Source organism: Taeniopygia guttata, chromosome 5 (genome assembly GCF_048771995.1).
Source record: "Taeniopygia guttata chromosome 5, bTaeGut7.mat, whole genome shotgun sequence".
Lineage (NCBI taxonomy): Eukaryota > Metazoa > Chordata > Aves > Passeriformes > Estrildidae > Taeniopygia > Taeniopygia guttata.
Genome location: NC_133030.1, coordinates 31,429,527 through 31,452,832, shown reverse-complemented (window position 1 = coordinate 31,452,832; position 23,306 = coordinate 31,429,527). Strand labels below are relative to the sequence as shown.

The following is a 23,306-nucleotide window of genomic DNA, read 5'->3' as shown; positions in this document are numbered from 1 at the left end:
AGTCCCTCTGTTTTGCAGGAACTGTGTGTGTTGCCCCTCCTGGGGTAGCCAAGGCAGGGCATGGGCCAACAAAGTAACTGAGAGTGCAAGTTCAGCTCCTAGTTAGTTGATAGTTATACTTGATTTTTCTGACTGATCAGAGTGCTCTGGTTTATCTCCAGGGTGTCATACCCCTGGGAGGCTGCATTGTGGAGCCCAAAGAAGAGGCCAACATGCCTTATGCCATAAAGATCTCTCATGAAGACTTCCATGTAAGTAGAGTTATTTTCTTCTAAAAAGCTCCAAACACCACAGAACAGGTTAATGCTGATGAGCAGAACTGCATTGGCAGTCTTTTCCCTTCCCACCCTTTTCCCTTTCCTTCCCAAGGTATGCCTACCCTCTCTGGACAGACTATCCTGAGAGCAAGGGTGACTTAGCATCCCAAGTCCCCTCAAGGCTTTGCTGCTGTATGGCAACGAACAAGGAAACTTGCACTTTCTGGCAGGAGGTTTTATGATGCTAGCAGGCTAGTGGACAGATTCTCAGGAGCCCTAGAGCCCACGTTGCCCTATCACAATTATTCCTGCTGTGGCTGTTTGCTGTGTGCACACTTCCCAGTGTGTGGTAGGCCTGGGTTGTATTTGCTCCCGTGTGATGCTCCTTGTGGAGGTGGAAGCCTGTGGTGGGCTCTCCTCCCACCACAGCTGTGTCCAGTTCATGCCAGGAGTGCACAGCGGTGCAGAAGGCACCAGCCTCTCTAATCTGGGTTTGTTTCCCCTCCCCTCTTCCAGGGTAACATTGTTCTAGCAGCCGAATCAGAGTTTGAGCAGGCTCAGTGGCTGGAGATGCTACAGGAGTCTGGAAAAGTGTAAGCTTCTTTCTATTCTTTATTTGCTTTGATCTGCTCTGTAGGTGTATAAAGGATAAAAAGAGAGAAGCCTGACTAGAAGGGCTATGGGAAGTCAGACAAGCTCCTGAAAATCAGTGATAGCTTTACTTGCCTCCTGGACCCATCCTTACTCTAAAGGGGAGTGCTCTAGAACTGATGCAAAGCTCCCCACCTTGTTGTGCAGTGTGTGTGCAGTGTGTCTCTCTGCTCACCAGCCCAGGCTGTCATCTGCCAAGTGCTGATACACTGAGTTCCATCTGCTATCCTTCTCTTGTACCTCAGAGAAGTGGGACCTGGATCTGAGTGGGAGCCCTCCTGGTCCATTTTGTGTGGGAAGCAAGGTTTGCAGGCTTGATGGAAGTGGGGGTGAGACAACTTCTCCATATGAATTTGGGGTAAAGTAAGAGCAGAACAGGCAAGATATGAAGCTAGTGAGCAGCTGCCCATGTGGTTCTATGTCCTGCTATGGAGCAGGGACCTTACCCAGCACAGTTCTGATCAATAACAGTAATTGTGCTGCAGTTCTGTGTCCATGGGGTGTGCATTCCTTCTGCCCAGGTCTGCGGGTGCTCAGGCCATGCAGCAGCAGGATTTGGCCTCTCGAAACAGTTTAATTGTGAAATGCAGAGGCAGCCTAAATCCCAGCAGAGGCAGTGTTAGCAAAGCATTTCCAGCCCACCTGAAGGGGTGAGAGAGTTTGATTGCTGTATGCATGCAGTTCTGGTTCACACTCTGCTGAGAATGCTGGACAGAGATCTGCGATGGGTTGGCCTCCAGCTCTGCACTCCCCTAGCACCCAGGAGCCTGACAGTCCAATGAGCAGCTGTCCTGCAAAGCCAGAGCAGGCTCCTTCTAAATCTCAGCAGATGCAGGAAGAGATAACACTAAAACGGGGATTTGACTTTCCCAAATGAGATATAGAAACTTCCTGGGTTTGTAGGGCAGAGCCTACCATTCAGCTCTGAGGCTTAAAGCAATGAGCATTTTGTTCTGCCCTTCTTGGCTGCATTACAACATGTGTGGTCCCTTATCACTGTGGGGACAGAAGCTGCTTAATTTGTAATACCACTGTGTGCATGTACATGTACATGCTAAGGCAATATCTCAGTTCATTTCAATGTTGTGAGGCTCAAAATGTAGATTTGTAATTAATGGGGTGCTGAATGTTTGGTGGATCAGCCCAAGCTAAGCTCTGTGTTTGACTGTGGTTCTGGGGCAAGCTGTTACCTCCGTGGCAGTGTATGAACTGCAACACACAGCTGCCCATTGAAGTTTCATGGGAACAGGAGTCCTGTGGGACACAAGACCCAAGGCAGAGGTCTGCCACCCCCTTGGCACGAGCAGCCTTGGCCACTGCAGAGGAGAAGTGACAGACAGAGTCAGCCCTTGAGCAATTTGGAGATTTTTATTGAATAGCACAGGTCCGCACTTGCCTTTGCCAATATTAAAATTATCTATTGCCAAGGGCAGTAATTTGGCACCAAGTTCATCTTTCAGGTGTGTATGGAAGGGAAGGAGGAAGGCAGCACAACTCAGAATGGGTACACACAAGTAAGCCCTGCACTGCTGCATTTGTCACAGAGCCAGCCTTTTCTCTAGCCTGTGCTTTCATATTCCAGCAGTAGCATTTAAAACAGAAGCTAGAAGTGGCTGCTATCATACAGCAGACCACCTGCACCTAGTTGGAAAGCTGCCTGAGACACATTTTCTCCCCTCTGTGCTTCTGTTCCTGCATCAGAGAGTGGAGCAGCTCCAGTGCCAGTCTCATCAGTGCTGATAGTAGCCTGCATGTGAGGAAAAGCACAGATTATGTGATTTAACGGGGTCAGGTTGGGAGTTCAACAGCAGTCAGAAAGGCCAGCATGGGCCAATAAATTGATCTGCAGTGGATAGAAAAGTTGGAAGAATACAGTTGAATTATTCTAGGCAATCTGTTATAATGTTCTTTTGTTCCTAGATGGAGATTATACTGCCAGTGGCACCACACTGCTGCAATCATCCTGCTGTTTTCATAATTATATAAAGTTGACAAAACACTCACAAACAAACAACTTTAAAAGGGGAAAAAAAAAGGGAAAAAAAAAAATCCCAACCCCAAAACAAACTCCACATACTGAGATATGGACGTAGGCAAAGGAGAGAAAACAAATCCAGGCTAGGAAGTATCCTCTGTCCTTTGTTTTGATTTTGTCCGCTGCCTGTTTCCATCTGGGTCATGTGTATGTGCCTGCACAACAGGTTATTGCCTCCACCATCACAGTCTGCTTGGTGATCCCTTCAGTTCTTCATTCCTTTCCAAACCTCCTGCCCTGGTAGGGAAATGGCTTATTCATTGCAGAGGGGAATTGATGGCATCCCCACGCTTCCAAAGTGCTGTGGCTTGATTTACCACACCCGCCAGATTGTGAAAGCTTTTCGGAAATGCACAAAGTCCTGACTCCCAGACTGCCAGGCTCTCTTCCCATCCAGACAGTCTTTGCTGCTGCTAGTGGGGGAGAGGGGCACACATAACCTTTCTGTCCACAGCAGCATTCCCTGAACTGGTAGAAAGAAAACTTGGTGGGCAATGCAGGAGAAGAACAGTAACATAGTACTTCCGTGCTGCAGACTATAAAGTGCTGAATGTCTCCAAAAATTGGCTGGGGGTGCTACCAAGAAAGGTAAAATGCAGCAAAAGCTAAAGAGATATTCCCAGTGCTGCCGAAAGACTGGAACAGACAGTGATTGAGGTGTATATGTGATGGAGATTCTCTACAGCTTTGGAGTCTTTGTTTTTTTTTTCAGGCAGAGGTTTTTACTTGTCCCATGAGCCTTCCTGGCCCTGTGCTTTCCAATACTTTAAGCAATGTAACTTTTTCTGATGAAAACTCACTTGGTAAGGAATACAAATTAAAAGAAACTTTTGCTTGCCCCTCAGCTGAAGGTACCTCAGCCTGGTACCTCCCTGTAGCTGTGGTTACACCAGCACTGCTTCCAGTAGATGTAGGAATAAAAGCTTAAATGCTACATGGTGATCCAAGTGCATTTTCAAAGTCACACAGCAGTGGGTGCAGTAACCTTTGAGCAACAGACAGGGAAATGTGTTGTTAATCTGGGGAAGGGAAGGGAGCACTGGTGCATCTGTAAAGAGACACCTTAAAGGCTACAGATGTTTTGAAACCCTCCATGTAATCCTATGATAAATTCTGTCATTCCCCCCACTCCCATCTTGACCTCTTTGCTTCTCTAAGATCAGATTTGCCCTGTAACAGGGAATGTTAGTGAGAAAACACATTCACACCCACATGTTCTCACTCAAGATGAAGATGACTACCTGTGGGCAAAACAGCACCTTTTAAATTAGCATTCTAATTTCTTCTCCACTTTAGAAATAGCCTCATTAGCTGACAAGAAACACATATATCTGCAAAGAGCTAGGGCTGCTGGAGCTGTGAGCACCTGGTCCCTGGAGTGGTGTGTGTTTAATTTATTTGTCTGGCTTTTATAAGAGACAAAGCACAGCTTGCCTTGAAATAAGAGATTGCCAAATTAACAGTTTCCAAAAAGCTACAATTTCAAATTGTTCACAAAGAGGCCCAGTACAGGAAGCTTTAAAGATATTTAATATTTATAAGATCCCTTAGGATTTAACAAAGATGGCAGAATATCTTGGCAACAATTGCTGTTCCCGTATGCACATCTATATGAACATATTGGAATCAATTTTATGTATGTTTTAATGTTATGCATTTTATATGTTATTCTATATGTATTTTAGATTTTTTTTCTAATGAAACATGAATAGAAGTGAGCAGCAAACACCATTTCTGGTTCTATTTTTGGTTTTTGGTGTGCCTGTCCTTGATGTTTAATATCTGTATTAAAGCCTAGCCTGTCTGTGAGCTCAATCAGTAATGGGTATATGCTCCACAGGCTCCTTTTTTAAGCTTTGCTTTATAAAGTGTTTAAGAGACCTTGAGATCCTCTGGCCAGGATCCTACAATAACACAAGGTGCTCTTTGAATATGCCTGCTTCCTTTAACATTCCCTACTTGCCAGCATCTTGTCTGGCTTTTATCTCTGGTTCTTCCTGCTGTTTATCAGGAAAAAGCGCTTGACTCACAGCGTAGGGCCAGACACCAAGTCCTAGTGGCTTACAGCTTTAGCAGAGGAGGGGTTGATTGGTTCCAGGATGGATGATGGATACCAGAAAGACTAAAGGTAAAAGGCCATAGGAAAGATTCAATAAGCGGTTGAAGTCTGAAAGGGAAGAGTGACTCTAACAGCAAAATATTGGAAAGGCTGCAGAAGAATGTTGCTGGCAGTGGGAAGTTACTTGAGTTAAAAGCTAAATTCTGGTTCTAAAGTCTGTCATTTAAAGGGTTCCAGGTACATCCTGTTGCAGTTGGAGGCTGTGAATATGCTGGATTGGTCTGGAGAGCCCTCAAAATTAAGCTCATTATTGAAATATCCAAAACACTGGAAAAAACATTTGAATAGCTGTGAGGTGTTGATGTACAGCCCATGTATTACAAAATTTCTCCAATTAATGTGTGGAGAAAAATTTTAGAGAATCATGGTCCCAGCTGATGACAGTCAGCACGTTTGAATTCCTTGGTAGTTTGCTAGGCAGAATCCCCTGTCCTAGTCTGTGGGATCCTTAGCTCTCTTACATTGCCTGCTTTGTGTCTGCTCTCCCTAGAACCTGGAGGAATGCCCAGCTGGGAGAAGCCATGATCGAGAGCCTGGAAGCTCAAGGACTGCAGCTGGCCAAGGAGAAACAGGAATATTTGGGTAGGCTTTTCTTACTTCAAAAAGCCATAAAGGCCAAAATAGTAATTTTGCTTTTCCTGGAGTTGTCATTGTGGTCAAGCCAAGCAGCTACAGGTTTTCTCTGGATGAAGCTTTTGAGTGGTCAGCAGCTGGAATTCAGGTCTGAAGGGAGTCAAAACATGCAAAGTTAAGGTGGGATCTGGACATTTGTGTGGAGTGTGAAGGAGGAACATGCTTTGCCCAACACGCTGCAGTCTTCCATGGCTCATCTGTACAAACATTTGCCATCCCTGAGAGGTTTGGATGTGCTGGTTTCAGCTACTCACAGGCAAGCAGACAATACCTTTGTCTCCCGTAATCAGACAGGTCTGAAACTTCTGAGGTTGGTCACAACTTTTCATACATGAGTTTTCTTCACCTAGCTGGTGTTTTTTTGGTCTTACTCTACTTGATTTTTATGTTTGCTCACACTGTTCATATTGGAAGTGGAAGCATTTATATGGCCTTTTTTGAGGTATCTAATGGCAGTGGCTAATTTGTCAGTGCTCTCTCTGTAGACAGAGGAAAAACAACAGATAAACATGAAATAATCTAGGTATGTAATCTAATGCCCTATTTAGGAACCAGCCTCTGCATAGCCTGATACCTTGGATGCTCTGACTGCCTTGGGATGTCCAGTTATCTCTTCCCTGCATTGCCTATAGGAAGAGCCAGGGGAGAGCAGCCCTTTTAACTTGGATGCCCTCTAAGTTACTGCATTCCCCAGGTCGAAGAGACCTTCTGACTTGGTGGCTGCAGGTCACAAGTGTAGGCCTACTGACTTGTCTGGAGAGTTATCTGCTTTAAATAAAATAGCAGAAATTTGGGTGTTTCAGGTTGGTGATGCCTTGAGCAGTGGCTCATGCTATCTACTCCTAATTGTCAAGCCACTGGAGGAATCTTAAGGAGCTTTTTGCATTTCTGCATCCACATGGATCAGGGCTGATCTCAGCATATGGTCTCACATTTAGCAGTGATCATTAACAGTGATCATAGCTCAAGGCATGTTTACTCTGTCCATCTGAACACCATTCACCCATGTGAGGTGATGGGTTCGAACGTGAAGCAGGCAGGGAGAAGTGGTTCCACACCTGACAAAGGAATAACAGGGGATACTGAGAGAAGGACCTGTAGGGACAGACACAGGAGGAAATAGAAACAGGAAAGTTTTGTCAAAACATTATTTTGCAACCACTAGAGCAAATGAAAGGGCTTTAATGACTAAAGAGCTCTTTAGTATGATAAAGGAAAAGGTGGTGGAGAAATAGAGGAATGTACATTCTGTGGCAAACAGGAGATATTTGGAATATAAAATATATATTTCACTGGGTTCTTTGGTCCATGACAAGAACATTCAGAGCTGGTCAATTGTCACAGTTGGTTACTTTCTTTTGACACGAACTGTCTATTCCTATATAAGTGCTAAGGCTTCTGCCTCGTTAGCCTTACCTTCAATGATCTGTGTCCATCCTGTAGTCAAGCTTTGAGATCAGGCACTGCTCCTGGAAGCAGGTCAAGGTTCTCTGGAGGAACACTGCTCTGAGGAATTTCTTCAACACACACTGAGTTATCTTCCACCCAGCTGGGATCCAGATTGCACTGTCAGACATGGACATTATAGAAGCCCATCAGGTCCAGGGCTTGGGCCCCCCAGGCGGGGCAGAAGAGGGAAGGTGGGAGAGCCTCTGTAATTACAGTGCATCTGTGCTGGGTTCTGGCCAGGAGTAAGAGAGTGGGAAAGAAAGGCAGCAGTGGTGCTCAGCAGAGCTTTGGTAATGTAACACTTTCTCTGGCACCAGGAGCCCTGCTCTGGGCAGGAGGTAGAGGTCTGCATTCCTCCTAGAAGTGGTAATCCTGCCAGCAGCAGTAACCTTGTCAGGTCCTCAGTACCAGGGAAATCAGTAGCACCTCACTCACCTGACAAGAGGAAGGTAGAAGTGCTCCAGTCAGTCTGCCCCAGCTCCCATGGCAGCAGAGCTGCGAGCTAAACCCGAGAAGCATTTCTGTCTGGGTTCCTGTAAGCATGGCTAAGAGCTGCCCGAGGCAGAGCCTCTGAGCTTGCAGCTGGCACAGTAGAGGAGCATCAGGCTGCAGGGTGAGGACCAGAGCACAGCCTCTGCTGGGCATGTGTGTCTTCAGCGGAGAAGAGCAAGTGATGTTGAGGGGAACTGCTCTGTACAGCAGAAGTTTGGTGGCTAAGTTAGGGATTGTTTTCTGGGCTTGGCTGGGACATCCCAAGGTGACAATAGGGAATTGGCAGTGCTTCCCAGAGGGCTAAGGAGAGGATGATGGGCTAGGCAGGTGAGGATGGGGCACTGAGCTGAAGGAAAACTGACACGCATGTTGTGTGACCCTCTGCACTCACGTGACCTTTTTGTGCCTTGTTCCTTATCTGTGAAGCAGAGATAAGAATATTTTCCTGACTCAGATACAGGATGGTGAAGGATGGTTCATTAATGCTCTTTAAGAATATTGAGAAACCTTAGAAGGAGTACAAAGCAATATGTTTGTTTAGTTTAAGTAATTTGGCAGGCGGAAAGTTAGAGAACATCCCATTAGTGCCATCTCAGCCTTTGGAGCCTCCCAGACAGATACACACAAAGGAATAGGGAATACTGCATTTTCAACCTTCACAAAGCCAGTGTTTCTTGTTTATAAATATCCCAAGGATATAAAATGCTTTTCTCTGTGCTTGGAATGTTTTTTTTTTTGTGTGTGTTTGCAGATAAACTAATGGAAGAAACAGAAGAGCTATGTCTGCAGAGGGAGCAAAAAGAGGTGAGTTCATCACAAGCCAATGTCCTTCAACTGCCATGTGGTAGGGGTGGGAGGTCGGGACTTGTTTGTTTAAAGGCAGGTCAGTGTTTGGGGAGAGAGGCTTGTGGAGGCACAAGAGTCTCCAGCCAACCTCTGGGTCCTGTGGGTGAAGAGAGGAATAATGAAATGAGATGGGTCATGGAGGTATATTCCTGCTCCCTTTCCCTGTTGCTTTCCATGCGGCAGGTTTGTCATTATGACTCCAGGAGGACCAGGAAGGAAGATCAGATTAAAATCATACTCACTGGATTGATTTATACAATTGTTATTTGGCAGATTCAAGAAGATTGTGGCAATTAAGGACCTTCTCTACAGTTAGAAAGCAAGTAAACAAGCTTTGTTCCAGCATAGGGATACTATTGTGAAAAACAACGAGAACAAAAAAAAAAGTGGTTTGTTCTTTGGACACAACAGAGATGGGGAGAAGAAAAAATGTTGCACTAGGGAAAAATCAAGAGAGCACTTCCTTAGATGTGACTATTATACCTTAATTTACCTTAGAATAGAATGGTTTGGGTTGGAAAGGACCTTAAAGATCATCTCATTCCAACACCCCTACCACGGGCAGGGAAGGGATATCCATTAGGCCAGGTTGCTTTATTAAGTTTATAATTGCTTTTCAAACGATTCCTAGCTTATAATTGCTTAATATAATAAAAGTAGCACATATTTATATTTACTGATGCAAATCTATACTGATTTTTATAGCACCACCATAAAGTCATGGCAGGATAGCTGTGCAAATGGATTGTCCTATTATGCTGTTGGAAAGCCTGCATGGATATGGACCACCATATTAACAATGTTGCAAAGTGCTTCATGCTCTCTTTTCCACTTTATCCAAAATTACTGTTGCCTCTCCTTAGGAAAAATGGCAATGCTGACCTAGGCTTCTCAGGCCTATCTTTTTCTTGCATGCATTTCTGGAGAGCTAAAATCCAAAAGTGGCTTGGACACTTGCTTAGGGCTAAGCTCCTTTTGCCTTTGCAGAGGGACATCTCCCTCTGGTGCGGTAGCCTGAGGGGGAAATGACCTTGTCTGAAGATCTTGAAACAAATCTCTGCTCTTCCAAAGCCATGCACAGTAACTCCATTGCCTACAAAGAGCAGATGGGGCAGAAATGAAAACTCCTTAATTTGAAGGAGTTTGGTGCTGTGAAGGACTGAATGTAGATCTCACTGAACTGTGGTTTGACCCTCTGGGAGCCTGAAGGCTCAGAGCAGTACGCTGGGAAAGCAGCTTGAGCTGTGTACCTGCACCATGAAGCAAGAGTCTTAATTAGGAATTTATCCAGTGCCAGCACTGTTTTGTGAGTGACATGAGCCTGTAGCAGGAGTTCTGCACAGCAACTATGGCTGCAAGGGGACCTGGCCAGGAGAGGGACCCTTGCTGAATTTTGATTTTATCAGCACAAAGATAGTGACAGGCTGATTAAACTGTGCAAAGCTGTAACTGAATGGTTTGTGTTTTCCTGCACCAGTGGGAGTGAGAACAAAGGCTGAGCTGGTAGAAGTATCACACTTCAGGCACAGAGATTCTGGGGCTGCTGCTTTCTGAGGCTGTCTGGCTTTTCTGTATCTGTGCGGGTGCGAGCCTGAAAATGCTCAGCATTCCCAGGGAGTTTTGGACCTTCTGTATATATGTGCCTGAGCTGACCTCTGCAAGGGAGCATGTCTGAGATTTCCAGGTGCTTGGTAACCTGGCTGGGACTTCTGGAAGTCTGAAAATCCTCAGGCAACCTCAAATCCTTCTAATTGCCCCTGGACAAAAGTGTGGTGGAGTCAGACACCCTGTAGCCCTACACAGCTTGGGTTACATGCCACGTTACAAGTCTCAGGAGTTGTTAACAGGGAAGTCTCTCCTAACTGTGTCGGCAGGGTACATTCCTGACTTCTCTTTTGGAGCAGGAACTGGAGCGTCTGAACCAGATCCTGGAAGCAGAGAAGCAGCGTTTTGAAGAGGTGGTGCGGGAGCTGCGGCTGGAGCAGGAGGAGATCAGACGGTACGGCAGCAGGGCAGGGACAGGACACAGCTCCCACACCGGGCAAAAGTACCACTGTGGTGGTGGATCCAAACAGTGTAAAATCCACCTGGTTTGTGCATGTAGGAAGGAGATGCTGCATTGACCAAAACGGGAATGACTGTGGGCTCTTTACCTGCATTTGCTATTGCCTGTGGCCAATAGTATACAGCTTAGCTTCATTTTGCACTCAGGCCTCCAGCAATTTAATTTTGAAGTGCTGGGACACAAGCAACCCCCAGATTAGTTGGGGTAGCATAGTAATGGACAGGTGCAAGAGAAGATTTCAGAGAGCCAATTAATTCAGCTGACTGAGCAGATCCAGACACCTGGATTGGGTTTTCCACCATCAGCTGAATGACAATGGATGTATGATGATGTTGCCTCACCAAGATTAGTTTTGTCATTTTTAAAGTTAATTATGCAAAATATTAGCAGCAAATGTACTTAGAAATAGAAGGATCAAACTGCTTTGCCTCACGCATTGAAAGGGCATTTTTTGCTATCGCTCTTTTTTCTTCTTTTTTTTTCTCCCTAAGTAACATCTCAGAAAAGCCAGTGTGATTTTGCAAACCATTTTTGTTCTCAAAGGCTCTGCTTAGATGTGACTGCCCTGTCTGAGCTCTTTCAGTTGCAACCATGGCTCTGCCCTTGCTGGAGAAGTGCAGTAACTGCTGGGTTGGGTTTGATGATTAGGAGGCACAGTGAAGCTCCTGGACACCTGCAGGATGTGATGCTTCCTGGCAAACTCCTGGCTCGCCAGGACTGGCTGTACCTACTGATGGTTGCAGGTGCTGCACCAGGAGACCCTCAGCCTGCACAGCCTGGGCGCAGTCTGTGGGGCAATCGTTCCCCTGCAGTAGCTGTCACCTTTTTTGCTTCTTTAGGGAGCTGGAGCTCACAGCCCGCTCCCTTAAAGGAGTGGAGGAAGAGAAGAAAGAGTTGCGAAGCCTGACAGACTCCTTACAGAACACCCTAGAGGTGAGTGACTGCTCCTCCCCTCTTAGTAACAGCGTTTTGGCCTGAAAGCAATGCTGTCACATGGAATGAATCCAACACCTGCCAATGCCAGAGCTGAGGTGCTGTACAGATTAACAGGTTCATTTGGTAGTGGATATGAACACCAAAATCCCCTTCAGAAAAGGATGAGAAATGACACAGAGCACAAGTGAACCAAGGTTTTCTCAGCAGTACTAGGTAATATGGTGGTAGGACAATAACCATGATAAGTTGTAGTTTAGGAAGCTTAGGTGGAACAGTAAGGAGAGAATTTTCACCAGATAGGCAGGCAGGCAGTCAGAGAGGCTGAGGAACCTTCATTGTGGACTGTTTTCAGACTGTAAACAGCCACAGCTGACCATATCCTGCTGTGCTGACAGACTGGCTCTGAACAGCAAGCTGGGCAGGAGCCTACTGGAAGGTCCCTTCCAGCCAACATAACTGTAAGTCTGTGATGAGCTTTTTTTTTTTTTTTTTTTAACTGCACCTCCCTACCTTCTGGTAGAATTTGAAGCAGCAGAAGGGCATTCTTTGTTCACAGAAGGGAGCATAATTCCCTAGGAAATTATGTACCACATGGGAATCTAGGAAACAGAGTCTTGATGTATTAAAATCTTTCCTTACTGGTGGATTTGTGGAAAGTGTCTTTTCTAAATGTATATTTTTTTGTGAAATTTCCACACACTTGGCATTCTGAAGCTGCCAGGTCATCTTTAATGTTTGTGTCAAATTTTGCAAGTTTGTCCAAAAATCTGTTCCTTTGAGTTCTTCTCCTTGCCCTCAGTTATGAAAAAAATAACTGGAAAGCTATGGAAGTACCATTCCTGCCTTAATTGCACATTTAACACTTCAGAGGCAAACAGAGTGATGTGTCCCATTGCCCACAGTTAGAAGTACCACAGAGGGGGTGCCTCCAGCTCCCACTAAGGAACAAGTGGAGCAGGGAAGGCAGGGAAGCTGCCTGCATCTGTGATGCACCAGGGAAGCACAAGGTTCCAGTCCCTGAGTTGTGCCCTTGCTAGCAGATCACATCAAAAGAGCCTGCTGGTTCACCCCTTCGTAGTGAAGGCTGTGTTGGAGGCTTGCTCCCTGTGAAGCAGGTATGAAATGAAACCCAAATTTTGTTGTTCCTGTGTTTACCTGAATGAGGCATGTGGATGTAAGGATAGAGGCACTCAGTAAGGAAGAACCAGGCAGGAACAGGAGCAGAAACGCTAGACTTGGCTGATACTCACAGTCTCTTGTCCTTCTTCAAGGAGCTCTCCCTGGAAAAACAACAAATGCTGGAGATGCTGGAAGAAAATGAGAGCCAGGTCCCGCCTCCAACCAGTCCCAGCAAGGAGCAAAGCCCCATCTGGGGACTGCACTCCAGCCTGCGACAGATTGAAGAGAAGATGCAGCAACTTCTGCAGGAGAAACTCCTGGCAGAGAAAAGGTAAGTGGGGAAAGAGGACACTTCTGCCCAAGCTTAGTGGTGCCAAATGATGTGACTGTCTGCTGACTTGCTTTTTGGTTGCCAGCACCAGACAACTTGGAAGTTTGCCTGGTTCCAATGGCAGGAGTTCAGGTTGCCAATCCTTCAAAGGAGACAGAGTGAGGCAGGGCAGGTCTCAGTTGGGCCTGCTCCTTTCACACCAGGACTTGGATATGGGAAGGTGTTCATGGCCTGCCCATAAGGAGCATTTGCTGCTCCTGGGCCTCATCTGGGAGTTGAGAATGTTCCATTCAAAAACTGTTCAGCTGGCTTTCTCCAGCAATGCCTGTGTTATTGCAATGGAGATCACAGTGCTCCTGTTAGCGTCTCTGCTCTGGGCAGTCAGGTAGCTGAGCATGCCCCATCGTGACACTGAGCTCCTTTCCTTCCTGTGAGTTGTGTTGGGGTGGGAATGGTCATCTTTGTTTGCTGTGCCATGCACCAGGATGAAGGAGAATGAGGAGCGGTCTCGAGCACTGGAGGAGGAGCGGGAATTTTACTCTTCCCAGTCGCAAGCGCTGCAGAACTCGCTCTCGGAGCTGACTGCAGAGAAACAGCAGGCAGAGAGAGACCTCAAGGTATCCCCAGCATACGTCACACACTGCTGTCCCTGGGCTCCCAGTGCTTCCATTTTCTCTTTCAGTTCATTCCCTATCAAGCCAAACTTTTGGTTTTATTTAGTTTTCACATTTTGGTCATAAAACTTCATTAGCTATGCTTCATATTGCCAACTGTATCCTGGCCTGCACCCAAAGCAGAGTAGCCGGCAGGGCAAGAGAGGTGATTCTGTCCCTCTGCTCCACTCTAGTGAGACCCCACCTGCAGTGCTGCATCCAGCTCTGGAAGGATGTTGACCTGTTGGAGTGAGCCCAGAGAAGGACCACCAAGGTGCTTGGAGAGCTGGAGCACCTCTCCTGTGAAGACAGGCTGGGAGAGTTTGGCCTAGGGAAGAGAAGGCTCTGAGAAGGAAACTTTTATAGGATTTTTTACAAGGATATGTAGTGATAGGACAGGTGAAATTGGCTTCAATCTGAAAGAGGAGAGGTTTAGATTAGAAAGAAATTATTTACTGTGAGGGTGGTAAGGCATTGAAACAAATTGCTTAGACCCTAAGTTGTGGATATTCCATCCTGGAAGTGTTCAGGACTGGGTTGGATGGTGCTCTGAGAAACCTGGTCTAGTGAAAATTATCCCTCTCTGCGGGCGAGGGACTGGGATAAGATAATCTTTAAGGTCTCTTCCTACCCAAAACACTATGATAGCATGGTAACACATGAAATTGCTATCTTATACCTATGTAGGACTACTGTTTATTTTCATATCCTGAAGCCTAATTAATTCATTCAGTGCAAGTCTTTTAATTTGCTACTTTGAAAGCATCATCTATAGATGGAGGGAAGGAAAAATAGTAAAAGGGAAAAGTAGACACAATCAAGAATAAAGATGATTTCAAAGAAATGCTAATATAGATGTTGCAGAACTGAGTAGACATCTTCCCTCCTCACTTGTGCTCAGAAAACCAGCCTTAAGACTTTTAAATCTTCGGTAACCTCTGCAAGAACTTGGGTTCAAAAGTAGAGGAATTCAGCTGAGGGACCAGCCCTTCGTAACAGACAATACATGAATCTATGCAAAAGTAACTGGATAAAGTATGGCATTTTATTTAAGCCTAAATAATGTAAAGGTTATGTAAAATAATTGGCTGTTTGGCGCTCAAACTCCTTTTACAAATATTTTGTCAAAAATAAAAAGCCCTGAGTTATTTTTTCCTGCACCTCCAATATTTTCTTATCTTGTAACTTTCTACTTGGCCAGACTAAAGCTAAATTGACCTAAACTGTGTAGTCTTTCTCCTTTGCTAAAGAGTACAGTATTTCTAAATTCTCTTGTGTTTTGTTTATGAAACTAAGCACTGTACATCCCTTTGTGGGAATTGGCTGCCTTTATCTCAAGTCTGTCTCAGCTGGATTGATGTCCTTCTGTTCCTGCTGAGCTGCAAGTACTTGAATTAGCACAAATTCATGTATTGAAATACCATCTCTGATTCCATATGGTTTATGCAATGGGAGGAAAACTGTGAAAAATGAAGTCAGAGTAAATGAAAATTACTACAATAATCTGGACTTCAGATTCTGTCTGAAGACATGAGAAACACCTTTGTATTGCCTTGCAATATTTCTAAGGATTTCCATCCCTGTTGTCTTTTCATTTTCATCCATGCCAAGTCCCTCACAGACCTTGTGAGTTATCAGGATGTTTACTGAGAAACAAGCTGCTTTCCAGCTATTCTTATTTTCTTCCTCAGGCTGAAGTGAAGGTACGCATGGATCTGGAGAAGAGACTGAGAGAGGCTGAAGAAGCATTGCAGAGCTTGGAGCAAGGCTTAAATTCTCTAAATTGCAACAAGGAGAAAGAGAAGAAGATGAAAGCAGATGTCAGTAACTTGAGAAGTAAGTTAGTCATCTATGCTCTCTACTGATGAGCAAACTCAAGAGAGGAAATATTTCTACCTATCTTACCAGACATAGAAAGAAAATTCCAAATTAGCAAAGCTGCACATATATGTGGTCTCCCAACTTCTTGTACCTCCATCACACATCCCCTCTGAGGAGCCATAAGGTACTATGCGAGTAGTTGGTGTTTTGCCCTCAAAGGAGGCTGAAATTATTCCAGCCTCTCAAAGGAGCATGAAATTATTCCAGCCTTCTCTCTTGGGTGTAAGACAAACCTAGTGATGAGCAAATACTTTCCAAAATGTCAAACAGGGAAGCTGTGGCAGAGCTATAAAAACTGACTACTGACTAAGTTTGGGTTATAAGGAGTCCTCTGATTCCCCTCAAGGCTTTATTTCTCAGCCTTGGTTAAAAGAATATCACCAGTTCAAGGAGGCCTGTGGTTGCTGTAGCAACGTGCTGGTAGGTGACCCAGAAGGTGAAGTTTGGATCTTTACTCAGAGCTGAATCACAGCATCTGCTCAGCACTGCAGTGCATGGGTCAGGTGTAAGACTGATGCTTCTCACAAGTTATCCCTGTTTCTTTGCCTTTTTTTGGTTTGTTTGCATTGGGTCTTTTTGGGTTCTCTTGAGAGGTATTACCCTGGCATTTGGCTTGAGTCAAGCTTGGAAACAGACATAAGCAGTCAAATTGAGTCAAATCTTGCTTGTTTTTCATGCTCAAGTTATAGTGCAGGGAGAAGTGCTTATGAAGGTGCCGTGTCTGTACAGTTAAGGCTTCATTTCAGTGAAGGATGGATGTACTGGGCCAATACAGAAAAGTCAAAAAGTCCTGTGGTATTCTGAGTATTGTTAGGTAAATAGGGGGAAATAAATGTATGAATAGTTTTATATCCATTCACATACTTATAATTTATATATATCTAAATAAAACAAGTATTATTTGGTAGTTTCTAAGTAAGATTTCTAAATGGAGAAAAACAGTCATGATTCTGAACTTCATCCCACTGGCTCAAAGCCATGGTAAGAAAACAGAGAAAAAGTGGATGTGTTGAGCTCAGCATTTAAGTAGAGCTTCACAGGGCATAAATGAGTAACTGGTACTGAATGTCTCCTGCTATTTCCAACCTTAGATTTTGGGGGATGTTTTTTTCAAAAGAGTAAAAATGTACTGATTGAGCAGAGCACTAAAGAAAATAAGGGACCAGCAATGTTTCCCGTAACATTAGTCCCAGCACAAATTGCCTCAGTCCTTCCAAGTGGTTCCTGCAGCTCTGCCCTGCCCTTTATAGAAGAGTTTGGGCACATTAGCACGTGATGCCTTTGAATAGCAAGGGACAGCAACAGGCAGGAGGACAGCAAGACTAGAATGGCAGAATAGACACTGGTCAGACCATAAGAGGGGAAATGGGGCAGGAAAAGCAGTTTGTGCGGCAGATCAGGGCAGAATAATGTCAGAGTTTGGACACGGGGCTTTTCTTGGAGCCTATAATATATGTAACTATGTGCTAGTATTTGCTATGCTATTAAGAAATCCTTTACCACGTGTGCCTGTGCTGACGTTGCCAGCACCTTCTTTTTCTAGTTAGACCTGACTGGTTTTAGAAGTCTTTCAAAGAAAGTATGATGAGCAAGGCTTCAGAGTTGAGAAGTTTTATCACAGTATCAAAGGCTTTTGGCCGTAGAGTCATGAGCAGTTGTGAGAATTACTGATGTGGAATGGATGGCTGCAGTTCTTTCTAAATTTGAGTATGCATTTGTTAGGAACTGGAGGTCTTTGTCACTTTGAAAACGTTTTTTCTAATGATATTCCAGAGCTTTATGGATTGTTGTTCATGAAGATCATCTTTACCTGGCTCAGCCCATCAACGAGTGCAGTCCCTTGTGACTGGTTCATTGCTTGGAGAGTGTGTCCCATCACTATAACAGTGGTGTTCTCTTCCCAGAGTTCTTTGAAGAGTGCATCCGCAATGCTGAGCTGGAGGCCAAGATGCCTGTGATCATGAAGAACTCTGTGTACATCCACAAGGCTGCCACCCGCCGCATAAAGAGCTGCCGCTTCCGCAGCCGGAGAACCAGCACTTCCTGGAATGACAGCAGGTATCAGGCAGCCTTCTACTTTATATCCTGCAGGAGAAGATATGTGCCCATGGGATTGGCAGAGCAGTAAAGCCTCTGCAAATGTTTGTTATTTCATGTTCCTTAGCAGTAGAATGCAGCCACAATGCTACTTGGAGCTTCCTTTCCCAGAGAGCAGGCATTGAGCCTGTATACTTGTTGCCCATTTCTTTATATATGTTGAAAGCTAAACTTCTGTGATGGTCCTGTGATGGCCCCTAAAAAAACATACTAAAATATGACTTCATCAGAATGCCTAATCACAGGTTGAGTTAGGCTCAGTCATGTTGGTCACATGGCTTGTGAACTCTAGTGAAGCTTTATCTTTAATTTGTGTTCCTGATGCAGAGTGCTTAATTTTCTGTGCTGTTCTTGTTCCAGTGAAACAGTCACAGTCCTTCATCTTCTCACATGCAGAAGCTGAAAACATTGAAGAGCTGAAAGAAGCAGCCAAAAGACTGAGCCGGGACCAGCGCTTTAGGAAAACTATCTATCAAATAATGAGGTCACAAAAGGATTCTGCTTCAGGGGACAAAAAGTGACTCTTCTTGGGACGGAGCTTCTGAGCTCAACCTGCTATTCAGCTCTGCAAAAGTTACAGCCTTGGGCACTAGGCTCAGAAGGAAGATTGGCATTTGGTGGGGAAGGTGGGGGAGAGGTGTGTGTAGGCAATCCCTTCAGTTACTGGCTTTGCTTTAGTTTGAGTGCTCCCTGCAGCCTGGCAGACCTTCTCTTCTGATCACTCCAGGCCTGTTTGCTTCAGCTGCTTGCATTAAGCCATGTTTTGCCAAGATGCCACAGTCAGTGTTAAAGTGAACCAGAGACTGTTGCTTAGGAAGTGCCTCTCTTTCTTTCCCCGTCTGGTCTGTCTGCCAAACACAAGTGCTTCTGAGGAAACCTTTAGCAGCCTATGTTCCAGCTTGTGTAATCTCCTCAGCTGAGCACAGCTCACCCTGTTCTGCCTGATTCCCCCTAGGAGTTAGCTCACTGCACACCCTCAGTCAATCAGCACTTCGGTGGGGCGCATTTCCCGAAGACTGCAGCAGTCCCAGCCTCCCAAGCACAGCCAAAAGTATCAAACACAGGGCCAAACTTTTTGTCTTGATGCTACGTCATTTCAAGCAAACATCAACAACACAGGTGAAGACAGCCTGGAGGATGCTGTGGATTTGGGTCCAAGGAGGATCATGTACAGAGAAGAGCTTATAGGTAACTCAATGCATCAATGCAAGCTGGAGGGAGAATTCTGTTGTGTTGATGGCGGGCAGAACATTCTAGGGCCACCTTTGCACATTTTTTGCACTGGGACATCTAGCTGTCAGAACTAGGGAAGATGTTAGCTATTGGCTATCTGTTCCTCAGTGTGAAGAAGCCTTTGACTCATTTTTGATGGCTTCCTCAACACCTCTGTAAAACAAGTTGGAGGGCAGGAGGGTGAGGACTGTCCAGCAACAAAACCCACTGCCACTTCAGGCAAGCTGTAAGGGTTGTGGGAGAGGAGTACAGGAGAGGAGTCACTTTGTTGTGGAACCCCTGAACCCCTTGCAGCCTCCCCCATCTATTTTAGCAGTTGGTTAATAATTACCCATGCTGTAGAAGCACCACTGCCTGGTGTTTACAGAGCACAGGATAAGCACGCTTGGAGTGATGCCCTGTTTTCTCCTGCATATTAATAGGGAAATAAATAAACTGACAATATAAAAGTGAATAAAGTAAGCATCAGAAGTACAGTTAGCGGTTAGGGTAAAGTGCAGATATTATGTATGTCCAGTGACACACAGTGACCTTGCTTGTCATTGTCCCAGTCAGACTGTGACAGTGTTCACTCACAGCCCTTGGCTTCTGGCCACCTACATAATTCCCTACCAATTTAGTGTTCTTCCTAGGGATAAGTCAAAGATGAGGCTGGAAAGCAAGCCTTGGTTTACCAGCCAGCAGAGAGGGGTTAATGCTGGGTGGAGGAGCATCCTGTGGCAGTGTGGTGCTCCTGGATGGAATCACTCTAGTGTGACCAGAGGAAAAGCTTTGAAAGCACAGCCCGTGCTTCCCATTTTAGTCAGTTACTGGCTAGTATCCTTCTGCCAGGCGTTGGGAGGTTTCATCCAATCAGAGGATCCAGTTCTGAAGGAGGATATTTTTGTGATGATAGGTGATATGGTAGGAGAAGATTGTTCCCATTCTTCCTTAGCATACTTGATCCTTCTGTGGTTTATCTGCTTGTGTTTACATGCTAGAAAGTCACAAATGAATTCTTGCTCCTACAAGGCTGAAGGGCTGTGATAAAGCAATACAGAAATGGTTTTTTCCTTTATGCTGTTCCCAAATCATCTCTGGCTATTTTCCAGTTACAAGGTCTATATATATTAGGTGATGCTGGAAGGGACAGAATAAAGGATAGCTAGGGAATGCATTTGTAATTCAGGCAGTTAGGAAAATTGTGGCCTGTGAATACAGCATTTTTGTTCTATTACCATCAAAGCCACAATATGTGACTCTTCACAAATATTGTATGCAGGAGGTAGCCACATCAGGTCTTCCTTTACTGTGCATATTGACAGCAATAAGTAAATAAAATTTATGCTGACACTAGAATGAATTCCTGTGTGTTCTTGATACACTGTCACCAAAATTATGTTAAATTGTCTCTGCAGGATTTCAAACAAATCATTGTGACACTCATTTACTGCCAGTGCACTTCCTCTGCTTCACTGAGTTGTTGTGTTACGTGCTTTACATCGCCTCTCAGAAGAATTGAGTGTATGTAAAAAGCTTTCACCCTCGCTACCCACTTCCACTTTTAAACTGTGCAAAAAGTTAAAGCAGAATGTATCACATCTGAAGTAGAAAGTTCCCACTTGCTCAGCTGAAGTCAGTGAATAACTCTCTGTGTAACCAGCAAGATGTGCCCTGAGCCACCTGTGAGGAGGTGCTTTCCATCAGTCATTCCCTGCTGCACAGCAATCTACTACCCTGTAATCTCCCTGGAAGAGCCAGCACGGAGCTGTGTCTGTGCACCACAGCATCTAAATTAAGTGACTGCCTCCTTTCAAAGGACACAGAAATTACTGATTCCAATGTTCTCTGCATATTTTTAACGCAATGCAGTAACAGGAAGATGTCTTAGGAAGCTCACCTCTATTCAAATACCTCCATTAGTAATCCTAGATTGCTTTCTTCTGCTGGGAAAACTGGGAATGAGGTAATAACTTCCTCCAATGAGAAGAGTTCTCTAACTTGTTCTTTTGTGCCTGAGGATAGAAGAAAATACAGGGTGGTTTGCACCTTTAAGATTTCACTTCAGGAGATGCAGAACATCTAGACTGGCTCTGAAAAGCCTGTGGCCGTTCTTCGTCATCTTCGCATTCTGGGTAACACCTAGTAACTTCTTTTCTCTCTGAAGATGCTCCCTGTTGCTCCTGTCCAGAGACACTGCCAAACGTGAAGCATGCTGATTTCCTCTGCATTGTCTTGGCTACTTTTCACAGTGTGAAGGATGGACACTGTCAAAGGTTCAATTAACTAATTTAAGGATTAACATCACCCTCCTTGTAAGATGCACAGGCTGTTTCAATCCCTAGTGAAGAAGAGTGGTTCTGCTGGAGTGCCCACCACCCTAAGGCTTTGCTCTTGCACAGAAGTTAATGTCAGAGAAAGAAAGGCAGCCCTAACCCTGCTACCCCCAGTCTGTGCTGCTTCTAAAGCAGAAAAGTGGATAAGAAATGGAAATTGCCCTTGGGGCCAGAAGTAGATAATGAAGGATAAATGGTTGCTGGTGCGTGTTGTGCATTGCTGTGCCTGGCATACAAGTGACATAAGCTGGTAGCGTTTTTCAGCAACAAAGTATGGCTTCTTTTTAGCTCCAGATAGTAGGCAGGCTTTCTGCTTGGGACTTAGTGTAATATTAGTGTATCTCTATGGAAATAAGATGATAGATTTCCATAGGAATAGTCTGTTTAGAATTGTTTCAATGCAGTCACTTTTTGTGGTTGTTAGAGGGACAGAAGCTGGCTCATGTCGTACCCAGTAAGGAGAGGCTTGCTCCCAGGAAAGTGGCCCATGCTCTGAAGGTCTTGTCCAAGGCAGGGGCTTGCCTGGACACTCAGTGCTCCTTGGTGCTGGTGTGCCTGTGAAGGATGCATTAATTCTGGCATCTTCTTCCTCATGCACAAGGACAACTCTGCAGTTTTTTGCCTAGCCTGTGTACAGTTTTTTTACCCACCTAGTCTGAGCATGGATTTGAATGGGTGAAATGACCAAGCAAGAGGAATTGTTTTAGTGAGTCACCTGAGAGCTGGATCCGAGGTGGCCTGTTGAACAAACCAGTGCAGTGTGTTTCTGTGTACTGAGAAAACATCCCTTTTTCTATATTAAGTAACACTTTTTACTGCAAGCTTATCTCCACAACCAAAATGCAGAAAGATCCAACTGAGTACTCAGGACTGTGAGTCCTTCCTGCTCTTTGCAGGATACACTGTAGTGCTTGAACCAACATACAGATCGTACAGATTTTGGGTTTTATTCTAGTACTGGCAGATCTGGCACTTCAAAGAAAGAAAAAATATAAAGGCCATTTTGTGGGGTTAACAAAGGCACCTTTTGCTAACTCAGAGGTGTTGCAATAAATAACTCAGCAGGGTCATGTGCTCTTATTTTGCAGTATCCTGGAAAGTGCAAACCTTGCATTGCTTAAATTACGAAGTGAAGTCTGCTTACCCTTGAGTTCTTCTTGACTGCACCCCTGCCTCAGACCTCTCTGTGGAAACCACCCAAGAGTGGCAGGATATGACCTCTCTTAGAGCTGCTCTTCTTATTGGTTTCTTCATCATTAATTCTGGGGTAGGAGAGAGCACCCTGTTCCTCCACACATCAGTGTCTGCCCACAGGAGGTACAGCCCCTGCCTCTCTGACATGAGGAAAATAGGTTCTGTTTTTTGTTGTGGGCTTTTGTACCTAAGTTCTGCAAAACAGAAATTAATATTTTTGACATCTCCAAGTTAATAAGGGGGTTTGGAAACAAGCTATTTGTGGTGGGTGTGAGCAAACTGACTCCCTGCAATGGAATTAGGCCCTGTTCAAAAGAGGTTCTGTCTCTCAGCCTTGATGGAGTAAGGCTGGAGGCTTTTGTCAGTCACTGCTGGAAGCACAGCCATGACCAGGGCGATAGCATGTTTGGCAGAACTCTGTCTTTGGGACAGCTCACAGAGCATTCAAGGTCCGTGGGTGGCAGAGATGGGTTGTGCTTTATGCTGTGCACTAATCTTACCAGCAACAAAAATGACATAGCAAGAAGGTGAGAGTACTGTGGTTTTTGTAGCAAAGTAGAGGAGCAGGCTTTCAATGCAAAAATTGCCAGAGATTGATTGGATTGTAACTTGCTTGGGAGTAGCCACCATTTTAATTTCTCCTTTCCTTTCCTGATTCTGCCAAAGGCACACCACATGCTCGTTGTAGGCAGCTCAGGGGAGCTGGAAAGGTTTTGAGTATCTAACATATGCTGGAAGATATTGGAAATTCCTGTAATTCTTGAGGAGTTTGGATGTTCAGAAACTCCTCAGGCCTGGAGCAGCAGCCCTCTAGATCCCTCTCTGATCAAGTGTGTGGTACTTCACAGAGATGCTGCAACCCATGAAGGGATGTGGGGAATGGCAGTGAAGGCTGCTTTTCTTTCTGCTTCTTCTAAATTTCTCTTGTAGTGGTTTCCTCCCTTACACAAATGCAGATCAAGTGTGGTTTAATGTGGAACTTATTTTAGATTAAGAGAAA

At 45.0% G+C, this 23,306-nt stretch overlaps 1 protein-coding gene across 4 annotated transcripts in view; it reads left to right on the top strand.

Moving 5' to 3' along the window:
• The window catches only part of PLEKHD1 (pleckstrin homology and coiled-coil domain containing D1), a 30,050-nt gene extending 9,915 nt beyond the window's left edge, over positions 1–20,135 (top strand). For all 4 annotated transcript variants that reach the window (XM_072930087.1, XM_002199344.6, XM_041716663.2 and 1 more), the window contains 11 exons: positions 162–251; positions 774–850; positions 5,553–5,644; positions 8,388–8,440; positions 10,387–10,481; positions 11,387–11,480; positions 12,755–12,933; positions 13,418–13,550; positions 15,278–15,422; positions 17,372–17,521; positions 17,925–20,135. In XM_072930087.1, the coding sequence (XP_072786188.1) occupies positions 162–251; positions 774–850; positions 5,553–5,644; positions 8,388–8,440; positions 10,387–10,481; positions 11,387–11,480; positions 12,755–12,933; positions 13,418–13,550; positions 15,278–15,422; positions 17,372–17,521; positions 17,925–18,085 (1,269 nt within the window). In that variant the 3' untranslated portion in view covers positions 18,086–20,135. The remainder of the gene's footprint in view (positions 1–161; positions 252–773; positions 851–5,552; positions 5,645–8,387; positions 8,441–10,386; positions 10,482–11,386; positions 11,481–12,754; positions 12,934–13,417; positions 13,551–15,277; positions 15,423–17,371; positions 17,522–17,924) is intronic.
• Positions 20,136–23,306: the final 3,171 nt, after the last annotated feature.